General features: G+C 38.0%; 1 protein-coding gene across 1 annotated transcript; it reads right to left on the reverse strand.

Moving 5' to 3' along the window:
* Positions 1-1,333: 1,333 nt before the first annotated feature.
* Positions 1,334-12,580, reverse strand: LOC133643632 (ubiquitin-conjugating enzyme E2 variant 2-like). The gene is made up of 4 exons (XM_062038299.1): positions 12,483-12,580; positions 9,680-9,828; positions 5,329-5,454; positions 1,334-2,553 (listed from the first exon to the last, which is right to left on the reverse strand). The coding sequence occupies exons 1-4, from the start codon at positions 12,502-12,504 to the stop codon at positions 2,410-2,412; spliced, it is 441 nt and encodes a 146-aa protein (XP_061894283.1). The 5' UTR covers positions 12,505-12,580; the 3' UTR covers positions 1,334-2,409.
* Between the last annotated feature and the right edge of the window lie 2,238 nt (positions 12,581-14,818).

Below are 14,818 nucleotides of genomic sequence, written 5' to 3' on the forward strand. Positions count from 1 at the left end.
GGTTTTGCAACCATCAAGACAGAAAGGAACCGACTTTTAAATGTTTTTTTAAAGTAGGAATCTAAACTTTTAACGGTAAATGTAAATGATAAACTCTCGACTTCAATGTCTCTTGTTTATCGCAGCTAATTGGTTCAAGGCCTGAACATAAAAAACGGTTTACGACCTTCTTAATACGTTTTTTTTCCCAACATAATTAGAGCCCTTGAAGCAGACGTTTGTTGGTTTGTCTGTAGGCAAAATTACTCAGAAAGACATCGGTGGATTTCCATGACAAGAGATTAGATTTAGAGGCTGATCCAAATGATGTCTACTACATTAAGTTATGTTTGCTAGCAGCCCAGCAGGGTGGAAGTTTTTACTACATTTATTTCATTCCGTTACGGATACAAGGGATTAGAAAGGGAATCTCTTCTAAATCAAAGAATCGATTTTAAAACATTTATATTTTAGGCCATCCCCGCGATTACTCGCTGTAGTATACAGTACAGGCCAAAAGTTTGGACACACCTTCTCATCCAATGAGTTTTCTTTATTTACATGACTATTTACATTGTAGATTGTCACTGAAGGCATCAAAACTATGAATGAACACATGTGGAGTTATGTACTTAACAAAAAAAAGGTGAAATAACTGAAAACATGTTTTATATTGTAGTTTCTACAAAGTAGCCACCCTTTGCTCCGATTACTGCTTTGCACACTCTTGGCATTCCCTCCATGAGCTTCAAGCACACCTGTGAAGTGAAAACCATTTCAAGTGACTACCTCTTGAAGCTCATCGAGAGAATGCCAAGAGTGTGCGAAAAATATGTGTTCATTCATAGTTTTTGATGTCTTCATTGACAATCTACAATGTAAATAGTCGTGAAAATAAAGAAAACACATTGAATGAGATGGTGTGTCCAAACTTTAGGCATGTACTGTATGTCATAAGTTAGCAGCCAGGAGGACTTTTGTTTTGACACGGTTTTATCAAAATGTATATAGCAAATAATATATTAAAGGAATGGGTTTGAATCAAGTTCAATCAAAAATGGATTCTGAATAGAATTGTGAATCCCAAGAATTTAAATTGAATCGTGAGTTGAAGATTTATATTCCTGATAGATAATTCAAAAAGTTATGATTACATTTTGGAAGTGATCTGGATGGATTCAGGACTTTTTACTTCTGGGAGGTATGGCCTGGCTCTCTGAGTGCTTAATTTTTGCTGCGGTCCATTAAAAACAGGTTGCAGGACTGGACTTTGGACACCTTGAATGTTTTTGTCGGGAGGAAAATGTGGTCAGCTGCTTTTTTGCCCTTGGAAATTGACAACGCATACAGAGTGCAAAAGTAATAACATTTAATTCAAACAAAACCATGCAACAGGTCCCCATCACCCTGATTGAACTCTGTTATAAAATAAACATCCAAAGCCATACATTGCTCAGTGGGCACTCACTACATGAGAGACTACTTCAGGGAGTACACGTAGGTCAGCCCGGAAACTAGAGAAACCAAAACAAGAACACCCCCTCGCCCTAAAATAAAATAACAGAAACTTTTTTTTTTTTTTTTTAGAAGTCAGCACAAGCTATGGCAAAGTGGCAATCCTGAAAAGTGCCAAGCACACACACTTGTTTTCTGAAGAGGAAGACTTTCCACCAACCCTCTCACCTCAAACAGCTTGCTCCAAATCTATCACAAAGCACGATGAACCAAATGACACACAAACACACGCCTTCAGACATGAGTGACCAGCCTGCAGTGCTTTCTGATAAATTGCTGAATGTTACCCTCGTAGTCCCCCTCCCCCCCACCCACTCCCCTCCACGTATCAGACATGCTCCTTTGCTCAGGAAGCCCTGACAAATTCACATCTTTGGGATTGCAGGAATGGGGGAACTCAATGGAGACTGAAATAGCCTTTCTGACCAAAGTGGCGTATTATTTGGGAAACGGGAGTAAAGTTGAGACATACAGCAATTTTTTTGTTGTGAAGAAAACAAACCGTGGAATGGTCTGAACGTAGAACATCCATTACAAACCCCTCACCACAGTACCAACACACAATCAGTATGCACATGGTTACTTTACAATCGTGAAGTAGAACACGTTTAATGGATTGTAAGGTCATGTCTGCTCCAAGGACCAACATGGGCAACTGGGTGAAGAAGCCACCTGTACATTCCCACGCTGTCCAATGGGATGCTTCAGACCAGTGACTCTTGGATAAAATGACCCTTGTGTAGCCTAAGTGGTTTAGCCAGTGTTGAGTATGTGGGCTCTGAACTCTCAGTGTGTTTGTGTGTGCGTGTGTGCGTATACGTGTGTATGTGTGTGTGTGTGTGTGTGTGTGTGTGTGTGTGTGTGTGTGTGTGTGTGTGTGTAGATGAAGGGGAGAGGGTGTAGGCGGCAGGTGCATCAGTTGTACGTTAGGGCTTCAGGTGGCTGGGAAAGCTTGCAGTTCTCTTTCAACGTCATATGTTGTCTGAGCTCCTGGAGCACCACACGCATGTTGTAATTGTTTTTCCACTTGCTCAAAGAGGTTAGGGCCTTCACGTCCACCTAAAAAACGAGCAAATGACATTGAGAAAACCATTATAAACACTGCAGGAGGGGAGTGTAATTATACGGTCGGTACGGAGTTGTATTTACCACACATTACAAAGAGGGACATGTTTGTGGTCAAGCGTCTACTCGCTAAACAAACACAATACAGTCCAGTCTTTGGCCATGTCCACACGAACACGGAGAGTTTCAAAAACACATATTTGGGGTTAAAACAATCTCCATCCACACAAGTGTAGTTTCAAAACTGTCTATGTCTACACACAAACGCATACACCTGCTGTCATGCACATGTTGTCCAATCAGAAGCCTGAAAAAAGCAACAATAGCTGACTTGGTGCAGCGTTACACCTCCTATCATGTTTATTTTGATATACTTTAGACGTACAATGACAAGTACTTTTTCTTTAAAACCAGCCTGCACGTACACAGAGCCCTGGGAACATTATTACAGAGCAAATGCGCGCCTGTGCTGCTGAAACCCAACACTCATAGAATTATAACATGTTCAGTAACATGGTGATGTATTAAATGTGCAGTGAAGTGTAGATTATTTGTAAAATCAGCACGCACTAAAAAGCCAAGGAAACAATTTTGCATGTTTAGGTGTCTATAAAGCACATGGAAGTGCGTGTGCCGCTGCAAAACTCTCATGGAATTATAACGCATTTAATCATGGATATAGTGATATGGTACATGTGTAATGAAGTGTATATTGTCTTTAACATCAGTACACACTACAAGGAGGACGCTACATTATGTTTTTTTTTAGTTGCTTGGTCGCTTTTTACGCGCGGTCGCGCCCGGCTCCATCTACAAAACCTTGGAGGGGATCGCAGATGTGGGGACCCCTTTTTATTAACCTGTCAATAGGATCATCCATTGTATATTTAGTGTAAGAGCCAACCATTATCTAGTATGGCTGCATTGATTTTTTCAGTTTATACCACACTGTGTTGTTGAATTAGCATTTCTAATTGTGCGTTTAGTTCATGTGTATATTTATGCACCTTCTTTCAACCGAGCCACGTCCCCACCACACCCGTGGCCACGCCCCCATCGCCACAATAGATCGCTGCTCTGTGACGAAGACATTTGCGAAACCGGTCTGTGATTGGTAGCGCCGGTGCAGTTTGTATTGCAATTATTAGAAGGACAAGTGTTGCTGGCCTTGCTTTTTCTTTAAGTACATTTTTTGCCGTGCACCTCTTTATTTTTGTTTTTTTAAGTGTTTTGGAGAGTGAATGTTTCGCCTGCATTTTCAAACCCTGCATTACCACCCATTGAGTCCTCGTCCACCATGTTATTACAAAAAAGTGCCCGCTTAGGTCAACATCAACTTATATGGACATTAAATGAGAGAAAAAATGGGGTAATTTCTTTAAAAACAGTCAGTTTGTTTTGATGTGTGGTTTTATTGTTAACTTCATCATCATCGCTAAGCAGCAACATAACTACTGTCTAATAGGGCTGGACGATTCTGCCAAAAAATATTAATCACGATTTTTGCGGACGCCCACTCACACACAGCACTAAGTCTTTCTTGTAGCTCACTTTTTTTAATGTGTCACGTGCAGGAACTCGGTACACCTCTGTTCCCCCGCCCAGTGGTGAGGCTCGTAACCCCAATTAACACCAACGCAACTTAAAGCAAAACAATTAGCCCAGAGACAGCTCGTCTCCCCAAAAAAAACTTGTGAGCCGAGGGACCACTGCACACTAAACACAGTGTACATTCAAAGGAAAATAAATTACATCCATTAAAAAAGTGAACTACATTTTTGGGGGAATTTGGCTTATCATTCACAATCCTTATATGAGACAACACATATGTTTTCTTTATGCATTCTAACTCGAAAATAAGCGCTAACTAGAGTCAACTAACAATGAGGGTAATGGGATTCGATCTATTTCGCCAATAAAGTGCTCTAAAACTATCCAAAAACCTCTATTAACGTTTTATATACACACTGTAATTAAATATGTAATGTAGTAACAGGCATAATCATAATAACATGTAATATTTACATATTTTGCTTATTTTAAACATAAAGCAGCATATTAATTACACAGACACGTCACAATGTTTGCTTTTCCTTCAAGAACTACTCATCATGGCAGACCTCATGAGAGACGATGACGACTACTTTGGGAAAAATGATGATCAAGAACCACAATTTTTTCAGCTTGAACATACGGAAAATAGGCTAGAAGTTTTATAAACTGAGTGATAAGCAGATCCAGCAAATAGCTGTATTGCTCAATGCTAAACATGAAATACAGAGTACAAACATAATAAAACAAGCACTTACTGTACTGTACAATGTCTGCGCTCATTGGTATGCTAACTGATGGGATGTTCGTATCTTTCTGTTTAGATGAAGAATTAATCATAATCCTCACGACATTGGGGGAAAAAAAAGGTGTGTGCAAACAAGCGTCTTTTCGAGTCTTTCTCTGCATCTCCAGATCTAAGTTGACCAACTTCACGGTTAATGGACATCAAGGATAGAGGCTTGATTTATAATCTAGAATTAACTTTTACCAACTCAGGGGCGGTGGAGCAGCTCAGCATAAATTCTGTGATCACGGCGCACTGTGTTAGCGCTTATAATAACAATACCGCTAATACTTGGTTAACATTCAGGTCCAATATGTAAATGGCGTATTGCTGGGGGTTTTTGAATGTTTTTAGAAGGCTTTATGGGAACAATAAATGATCCCCGTTAGCTACTTGCAGTGTTTTGTGGTGGTGAAATCTGGATTACTTACCAGACCGTTTGATGTGTGTATTCCCACCATGTTGATCTTGGTCAAAAAGCGTACTTGAGGAGGATGCTCTGGATATTTGGACCCACATTCGATTTTCAGACAGTATATTCTCCCTTCAAACACCGTCTGTAAATAAAAAAGGGTCATTAGTTGAGTTAAAGGCTTAAAGAGGGCATTTTCTCTTCATTTACAGATTCAACATCTGACACACATATCTAATTGAGACTATGTGCATGCCTGCTGATGTACAATAAAACATTCAATATTGTTCTTTAATAAGAAATTAAAACAATAACAATAGATGATCTTTCAAATAAAGTCTATCAATTTTTTAAAAACAACACATTTACTAATTTAATAAAAGATTTTATCAAAGTAAAAAAAAATGTTAATCCTTCTGAGAGACAATACCCCAAATTATCAACATGAGTACTTCCCATTCGGCCGAAAAACCTTAAATAACATTTTTCTCACCACTCAATCAATACACAAAAAGGTTAGAATTTGGGGTTAAGGTTAGTGATGTCAGTACCTGCACATTTTTCAAGCACAAATTTCCAGACTTTTAAGACCTGTTCAGGGCATCAAAATTTACAACTTTAGACTACCGGTACTTGAAAACTTCAGTTTTATTTCATAGGTTTTTACAAGCTTTGATTGCTCATGTTTGGTGAACAACCGGGTGCAAGAATGTCAACTGATAAGACATGCAAACATCTAATATAAAAGCGGTTTTGTGTTTTGGGACTACAGTTACCACTGTACGAGGAGAAAACTGAGTTACTGGAGCAAGCACCTTGAAACATTTACAAAAACAAACAAGACACGACAAATAGTACCCACTGAACAACCGCGGCCGGCATTCTTTGAGAAATTCAAACCGGCGAGCCCTAATGTACAAGGCAATCGTCAGCCACTCTACCACCTTAAAATGTACACTTCAAAGTACATGACTAAAATCAAATAAAATACCCATTGCAAACAGTAACAAAAAAGGGTCTAAAACAATCTGCTATAGTGTATTTCACCAATAGCAGATTGAAGTGTACAAGTTACAACTTAAAATGTGTTGTAAATTCCTTAGTTCAGTCAAATCTGTGTTAGCAGCTACAAAAATACCCCACGCCGAGGAAAGTAGTGCTACAAACCTTGTCTATAGCAGCCACCTGTTTAACACGGCCTGCAGCCATTTACTTTACAATCTGGAATAGTTGTTTTGTGCTGTCAAGCAGCCACTAATATCACAATTTGCTGTTGATAGATTAAATCTCACTCTTAAATGAGTGTGTTTGCGTTGTGGCTGTGCTGCGTGCTCCGCCAACACTCACTGGCTGTGTAAATAGCGTGGCACAGCCTCACTAAGCCAGACAGCAGTAGAGAAACACTGACAAAATCTCTCAGTGAAAACGTGGCATGTGGGATAAATTCAATAGGTGGAAGTTCAAACTCGAGAGGAAAAAAGGTGCAGACTTGCTTGAATTGGTCTTTTTTCTGATTTTTGTGCTTTTAACATGATTAAGTAAGATATCAATAAACATGCAGTCTTTTATTCTGAAAATCAACCAGATTTATTCTGTTTGTGTTTTACTGTCTGTTTCGATCTACCATAACTGTGAAAAATGGCTGCAACCTTGCTGCGACATCCGGCAAGATGTTATTTGTTTACTCTTTTTAGGATAAACTTGCTCCAAAATAAATTGATGTGTAATCTTCCATAATTTCTACGTTTAATAATTAAATACATAACAACAATTAAAGTGGCGCACATACATTGTTCCGTTTCGGGCTTTTACATTAGGCACAACTATAGGGTCCTCTGGCAGCTAAGGACAAAGACGATGTAACCTCAGTTTTCGATCCCCTCTATTCGCAAAGTTTTCGATTTACGAACCTTTACATCGCGCCAAATAAACCTATGTACAAAACCATGTCTCTGTGTACTAACGCCTCATTCATTCATTTTGTGTCCCGCTGGCAGCCATTTTGTGCTTGCTTGTATTGAAGAGATTGAGGAAGCCAGCTTCCTACCACAGCAAGTTTTTACTTGTGATGATACCAGACTTTTCTGGAAAAAGATGCCTAAGAGGACTTATTTCACAGCAGAGGAGATTACCACCTCTCATTCAGTGGCACCTCTTTCAAAAGCACACACACTTTGCAGATGGTAATGTACTGTAAGTGGATTTTACTTTGTTAAATGTTTAGTATTGTAACAATATGGTTGTAAAAGTTAAGGATTGTGGTGATTCCTGATTGTTTGTGAGGGCATCAAAGGGACTTCTGTGTGTGTGGGCATGTTGCAGGACAGTTCATCTTGTTGTTGTTTTAGATTGTTAATAAAGAAACAGTTGGTTCATCACCTCCTTGTTAAATTTGTTTGATATACAGTACTCTGTGGCACTTTATATTGTGTTCAAATTGTACAAACCTGTTTATTTTACTTGGGTTTTGTGTTTTTACATTGTAGCAGGTAAATACAAGACAATAAGTAATAAAAACAAAGGCACATTGACTAAGACAATACCACAAGTAACTGACATGTTATTAAAAATATACATACAAGACGAAAATGTTGACAGAAATTAAATCCTATCATATTTAATTTTGTCTTGTTGATGGGTGGGACACATTTGGAATATATCCAATCACAGCTCTTTACAGTACATTGAAAGAGGGGCGGTGGTTGGTTATGAACGAGAGCCAATCAGATGCTTTTCCTTGCGAGATGAGGAAGTCACCGCCAAAAACAAAATGTATGTTATGTATGTTACCAAGTTCCACATCGTAATATCTGTACACCTGGGAAAAAGTGAAGAGGAGTCATCCATCGTGACATCTGCACAACTGTAAGTTAAATCTATTTGCTGCTTTCGGTGCTGTGCCAAAAACTGATTCCTTGCCAAACATGAATTCCCGCTGCGCCGACGAAGCGCGTACCGCGTTTAGGCTTCGTCTGTCCACAACTGATTACTACATGTAAAACAAACACTTACATTCGTGTTTATTCTAACGATACGTTTGAAATTATTTTGGCCTAAAATATATATGATAAATGACACTGTTGGCCATATATGGTATTAATGAGATTGTAAAAGGATTGCTATTGAGCTGATGTTGATGTGATAAAACCTCTTTCTTGTTTAGAAGCTACATACAATATTAACTGCTCTTTGTTCAGCCACATAATTAATATTAATCAAGTGTTTGGATGTATTATTTCAAGAGTTACATATATGATAATGAAGTACATACTGAACTTTGTACACGTTAAAGCACCTTTTAAAAAGCTGAAATCAACCCCAAACGACAACTTAGTGATTCAAAATAATATTTATTTATTACCGCATCTCATCTGTGCATCTCCTAATGTTATTCTAGTCATGCATGCACAGATTAGATGTGTCAATATCAATATATTACTTGGAATCTATTTTTGGCAACCAAGAATACATTAATTAAATAGTACATCCAAACATTTTATTGATATTTATAATGTGCATGAACAGTTAATATTGTATGTAGCTTTTAAACAAGAAAGAGGTTTTAGCACATCAACATTGGAACAGTAACAGTCCTTTACAATCTCAATGCCGTAGAAATGGCCAACTCTTTTTATTTTTTGGACACAATAAAGGTCTAAATAATTTCAAACACGTATCCTTAGAATAACCATGAATATAAAGCGTTTGTCTTGGATGTTTTACAGCGCTTTATAGGCAGAATACATTTAATCGAATTAGCTCTTTTGTTAGCTGACTCTTGCTTATGTTTATTTACTAATTAGAATGCATTAAAAAAAATGTGTGTGTGTGCTTGTCCTAGTGGTTAGAGTGTCCGCCCTGAGATCGGTAGGTTGTGAGTTCAAACCCCGCCGAGTCAAACCAAAGACTATAAAAATGGGACCCATTACCTGACCTGCTTGGCACTAAGCATCAAGGGTTGGAATTGGGGGTTAAATCACCAAAAATGACTCCCGGGCGCGGCCACCGCTGCTGCCCACTGCTCCCCTCTCCTCCCAGGGGGTGAACAAGGGGGTGGGTCAAATGCAGAGGACACTTTTCACCACACCTAGTGTGTGTGTGTCAATCATTGGTACTGTAACTTTAACTTATAAGGTTCTCCTTTAATGTGCGCTTCTAATCCCGCCTTGCGTACGCCCACTTCCATATTAATAAGCGATATCACACACAATAGTGATGCCATGGTTACTTTGAAGACTTTTAAGATACCAGTTAATGACAGCTGTACGCAGGATATTTCTCTTAAATGTGAGATCTGGTCACAGCCATAGTTATGAAGCATGTACAGTATTGCAAAAGTAATTGAGCTAGCACCTTTGGGGATGTCTCACCTTGGCGGGGCCAATAATTGTGGCATTCCAGTGAGTGAGGGTCATGTCGTCATCAGAGGCAAGGCCCCAACTAACTGTGCCATCTCCATATCCTTTCTGGCCATCTTCCAATTCCTCCAGCAGCCGGAAATTGCGGGGTACCACGACAACTTGACACAGGAAGAAATATATGGATAGTTTAAGCTGAGTCAAAGGATTTGCACAAAATGGGGTTCCTTCACCAGACACTGATGACTTAATATTTGTCCATTGAATGCGTCATTTGGCCTCTGACACATTAGGTTGAAGGGATACAGTTAGGGTCGCGCAATATAGATAATATACGATATAGATTCGGCCAACGATAGAGCTTTTAATACCATTGTTATATCATGACAATGCATGTTGATGAGCCATTCTAGCTGTGTCTGCAACTTTGACAGCGACAAGCGAACAAACGTGTCAGCGCAATTTAGTGTTCTTGCTGGTGGCTAATATCCCCCCACAGTGCAAAGCCACTTGTCAGTGTCCCCTAAACTCCATGGCGGCAAATAAACTAAGTTTTGAACAGTATCATTATCATTGGAAGATGAGGAATAGCTAAACATGCTACACTACACACCGCAGGAGGATATCCTAAACTGCTTAACCGCAAGCGACAGCTCTTGAATGTAAACAAAGGTGGGCGAATGGATACGCATATTTACAGTAACGATACCAAGTATGGTATCAATGTGTGGTCGATATTACAGTGATTAGATCAATATTTTTAATCATCAAAAAAATAATTTGTCATTTTGGTTGATGTTTTCAAACTCCGGAAATAAGTCCTTGGACACAGGAGGGCTTTCAGGCCAAATATCAAATGATTTAAATTAAAGCAGATAGTTGGAACTAATTTAAATATTTAATTGACATTGTTACATCCCGTGTTTTTGTCTGATTGTAATTGTGATGAAAATTCAATTGTTCCATGACCTAGAAAATGTGAAATATCAGTATCGTCATTGGTATGACTGATACTGCCCCTATAACTACTTCTTATTGGATCGACACCCAGATTTGTAGTATTCAAACAGAAGAATAAGTGTTTATCACGTTTTACAAGAAATGTAGATATGTGATACATCAGAAAGTAACCAGATATTACAGTAAATTAGCAAGTAGCTTAATAATAGTTTTGACAAAATAGTACAATCAAAAATGACATAATATGTTACCAGATATATCAGCATCCAATTTAGGAGCATTTGTAACATGTTATGAAAGGATTATATTTACATTTACATGTCCAATAATATATTGTGATATATATATATATATATTGTTATCACAGGAGGCTGCAAAATATATAATCTACATTTTAGGCTATATCCCCCATTCCTTGATACAATATGTGCAAGTAATTACTATGGGTGTAAAGGTACATGTATTAGTGAATTACATACAACAGTGCAAAATAACTAAAGATAAGCAAAAACTACAATTAGCTCTGATTTCAATTCTTCAGTGTTTGCCCCTAATGTCCTCCTGTGTTTGTCAACGGTAACAAAAAGCACCAAAAAGAATTTGAGAAAGCAAAAAATATCAATCTCATTGTTGTACTATTGATCGTATGCTGATACCAAACATGGTATCGTTATTGTCAATATTGGTAGCGATTTTCAGTTCAGTTCAGTTCAGTTTCAGTTCATATGGAACGTGCATATGATACAATGTAATACATCACACAATTCCAGTTGTTTCATTACAGCACGTCCAAAAAAGAGTAGGAAGAAGTGGAGCTTATTGGATCCTACCCCTTTTCATACCATAGCAATTTTATCCCATTTCCTTGTTCTCTGTAACAGAACAGTAAACAAATAATTAATAAATAATATACCATAGTAAACATACAAATATTAAATACATAAATATTTGTCTCAATAAAATTTTTTTTAAAAAAGGGTTCAAGATGTTCATCATAATTCTTGTTCTATGTACTTTGTGAACACTTGTAGTTTGAACCGTCTCTTAAACTGAATCATATTGGTGCTTTGTTTGATTCTTTGGTTAATCCGTTCCATAATTTAATTCCACATACTGATATACTAAAGGTTTTAAGTGTTTACGAGTATACACATGTTGTAAATTAGATTTTCCTCTAAGATTATATTTCTCCTCTTTCGTTGAGAAGAATTGTTGTACATTCTTGGCTAGCAGGTTAATAGTTTGATTTATACATAATTTTAGCAACCCAAATCGTTGAATTTGGACAAAAAATAACAGTTCGATTGAGTCTACAAGCCACACATTAGGGTGGAACCTCTTAAAAGACCTAGCTATGTCTTTAATTTTTTTTTTTTTTAAAACATAATTGTGATTACTGTCAGCATACGTTGACCCCACCAAATAATACATCTTTTTTTTTTTAAAGAAAACATCGTGGTGGGGGGAAAAGTGTGAAACAACAGACTATGAGTCGACTCTTTATTGTAAGTCGTCCCGTGGCAGCTGACAAATCGCGAAGAAATCTTAAGCAACCAGATAACTAGAGCGGAACAACAATTATGTTTAATATGAGTTTAACATTATTACAATGTTATGACTTATCTGAGCCAGCGAACCCTCATAAAGCTTGACGGCCACTTTGGCTAGCCAACAAGCTATCAAGTAGCACTGCGGGTAGCATGTCTAGCGCAACCGCAAAAGTCCAACAGTCCCAATATTAGACGTTTAGCTTATTCAACCATATCGTTGCCGAATGTGCTCTACCGTCAAGTATATCGTCTTAATGTCAGTAATAAAATAGATACTGGCCAGACTATCGAAGGAGTGGGCTTACTTGATCCGGCGACGGACGCCATCTTGGTTACAGCTTCTCGGTAACGCGCACGTACGACGTGGAGTCCGATTGGGAGCGCGCGCGTTCGTCGCAACAAAAACAATGCACCAGGGCTTTGTTATGCTTATGGTATGGTTTTAGTTCGACAGCTTTGGGTCCAAAGTTTACTTTTTCATATTTAGCCATTTAAATACGGTGTGTTGTCTTTCCTTTACATTAGTCATTAAAATATATGTTGTATATTTGACCGATTTGCAAAGAGCACACAATTACTAGTACTGAGGAAAGTTTGGTGGTATGTGGTTGCCATCTACTGGACACAGTTTACACATTCTGTGGCGCTAAATCAATCAATTGCATAAGAATAAATACTTATAGTAGTCATTTTCATTGAGGGCCACATTGCAATTATTTGAGGGCCGCTTGTTAATATATATGAATATAAACTTAACTTATAAGCTTAACCTATTGTTACTATAACAATCTACAAGGTTAATATAGTCTGCTTCTCTTTCTTCCCCTCCATTTATCTGCTTTCTTTTGCATTTCAAGTTATCATTACCTATATGTATTGTTGCATTTGAACAATTGTATTGTTGATAATAGAGGTAATTATTGTTATTATTCATTATCAATAGCGCTATTTCTATTGGTATTTTGTATAGCTCCATTTATAGTGTAAAAATGTTCATTGTCATTTCTGTATTATTATTTATTTCACTAACTGCTTCTTTGCTATCACTTTTACCATCATATTTGTACATATCCTATTTACTGATGTTGTTCTATTGTTGTTGTTGTTGTGGTCCCCCTCTTGTCTCCACAATTTCCCCCTCTGTCTTCCTTTTTTCTCTCTCTTTCTATCCCCACCTGCTCCGGCCCAGGTGCACCAAATAATAATATAAATCCATTTAATAAAATCAAATACAAAAAAGGCAACAAGAAAAGTATCCCACACTTCTCTTTTGTAAAGTAAATTTGTACAGCCGATATGGGCATCTACATCAACTATATGATTTGCCTGAGAAGCTGGACAGGACAAAAAAATAAAAAAATTAATTCATCCATCCATCCATTTTCTACCGCTTATTCCCTTCGGGGTCGCGGGGGGCGCTGGAGCCTATCTCAGCTATATAAACATAAAATAGCCTTGTTACAGTATTTGCACAGACAAATTACTTTATTAAAGACAAGTGGTAGAAAATGGATGGATGGATGGATGGATACTTTAATAACAGCTTGATAGATAAATTACTATGAATTCGTCACGGTATCAAGCAGATATTTAAGTATTTAAATTTAATTACCAAAAAAAATGCATGGAAAAGTTGTTGCATGATCAGATAATCAAGTTTAGAACATATTCAATTGCGTGCAGTACATATTTTTGTTCAAATTTAATCAGGATCATTTTATTGCCATTGTTAGTGAGCGTTCACAAGGTAGGATTTTTTTGTCTCGGTGCAAGGGTACTACAAAAAACATTAATTAGCAAAACTAAGATAACCAAAACAAAAACAAAAATAAGAATAAAACAAGATAAATAGAATATAAATACGAATACAATAAAAGAAAGTATGATAGATCAGTTTGTGTTTAGAAGCCTGATGGCAGAGGAAATAAACTGTTCTTGTGGTAGGAAGTATTGGTCCGAACGGATCTTAGTCTCCTGTCTGAGGGGAGAAGGTCGAATAGTTTGTGTCCAGGGCCTTCACGTCCTTGAGTCCGGGATGCATAAAGGGCTTGGAGGGATGAGCGGTTGCAACCGGTTACCTTCTCAGCAGAGCGTATGATTCGCTGCAGTCTGTGTGTGTGTGGCCCCAAGATACCACACTGTGATGGAGGGGGTGAAGATGGACTCAATGATGGCCGTGTAGAACATCACCAACATCTTTGTTGGCAGCTTGAGTTTCCTCAGTTGCCGTAGAGAACAAATATGGCAGGCCACCCTAAATGATACGGCGAGCCAGATCTAGACCCTGGGCATTGATTTTGACATCTGTGCTGTATAGAAAGTCCAATTGATACTGGCCATTAAACATTGTTAAATATCCTATTAAAACCGCTGGAAATATATTTGCACAAACTATAGCTGCTCCATAACAAATATTTGAAAGATGTTTCATGAGAGCAGAGTGTTTGTGTGTGTGTGTTTGCGTGTGTGTGCCTTTATTAGGCGTTGCCTATTGGCAAGTGATGTGTGACGTCAGCAAGAGCGCGCTCAGAGCAGTGTTTTAGCTCAACAGTCGTTGTTAGCTCAGACTCACAATTTGCGGGCAGTTACGGTAGCTCTGTTAAATCTTCACACTGGATTTTGATAGCGCTAGTTAAAGACA

This window comes from Entelurus aequoreus, linkage group LG26, assembly GCF_033978785.1.
Source record: "Entelurus aequoreus isolate RoL-2023_Sb linkage group LG26, RoL_Eaeq_v1.1, whole genome shotgun sequence".
In the NCBI taxonomy this organism is placed as follows: Eukaryota; Metazoa; Chordata; class Actinopteri; order Syngnathiformes; family Syngnathidae; genus Entelurus; species Entelurus aequoreus.

Coding starts and splice junctions, on each gene's coding strand:
- LOC133643632 (XM_062038299.1), bottom strand. CDS start 12,504: ATGGCGTCCGTCGCCGGATCAA. Junction 5,455..9,679: donor CAATTATTGGCCCCGCCAAG/GTGAGACATCCC, acceptor TTTTATTTACAG/ACGGTGTTTGAAGGGAGAAT. Junction 2,554..5,328: donor TACACACATCAAACGGTCTG/GTAAGTAATCCA, acceptor CTCGTTTTTTAG/GTGGACGTGAAGGCCCTAAC.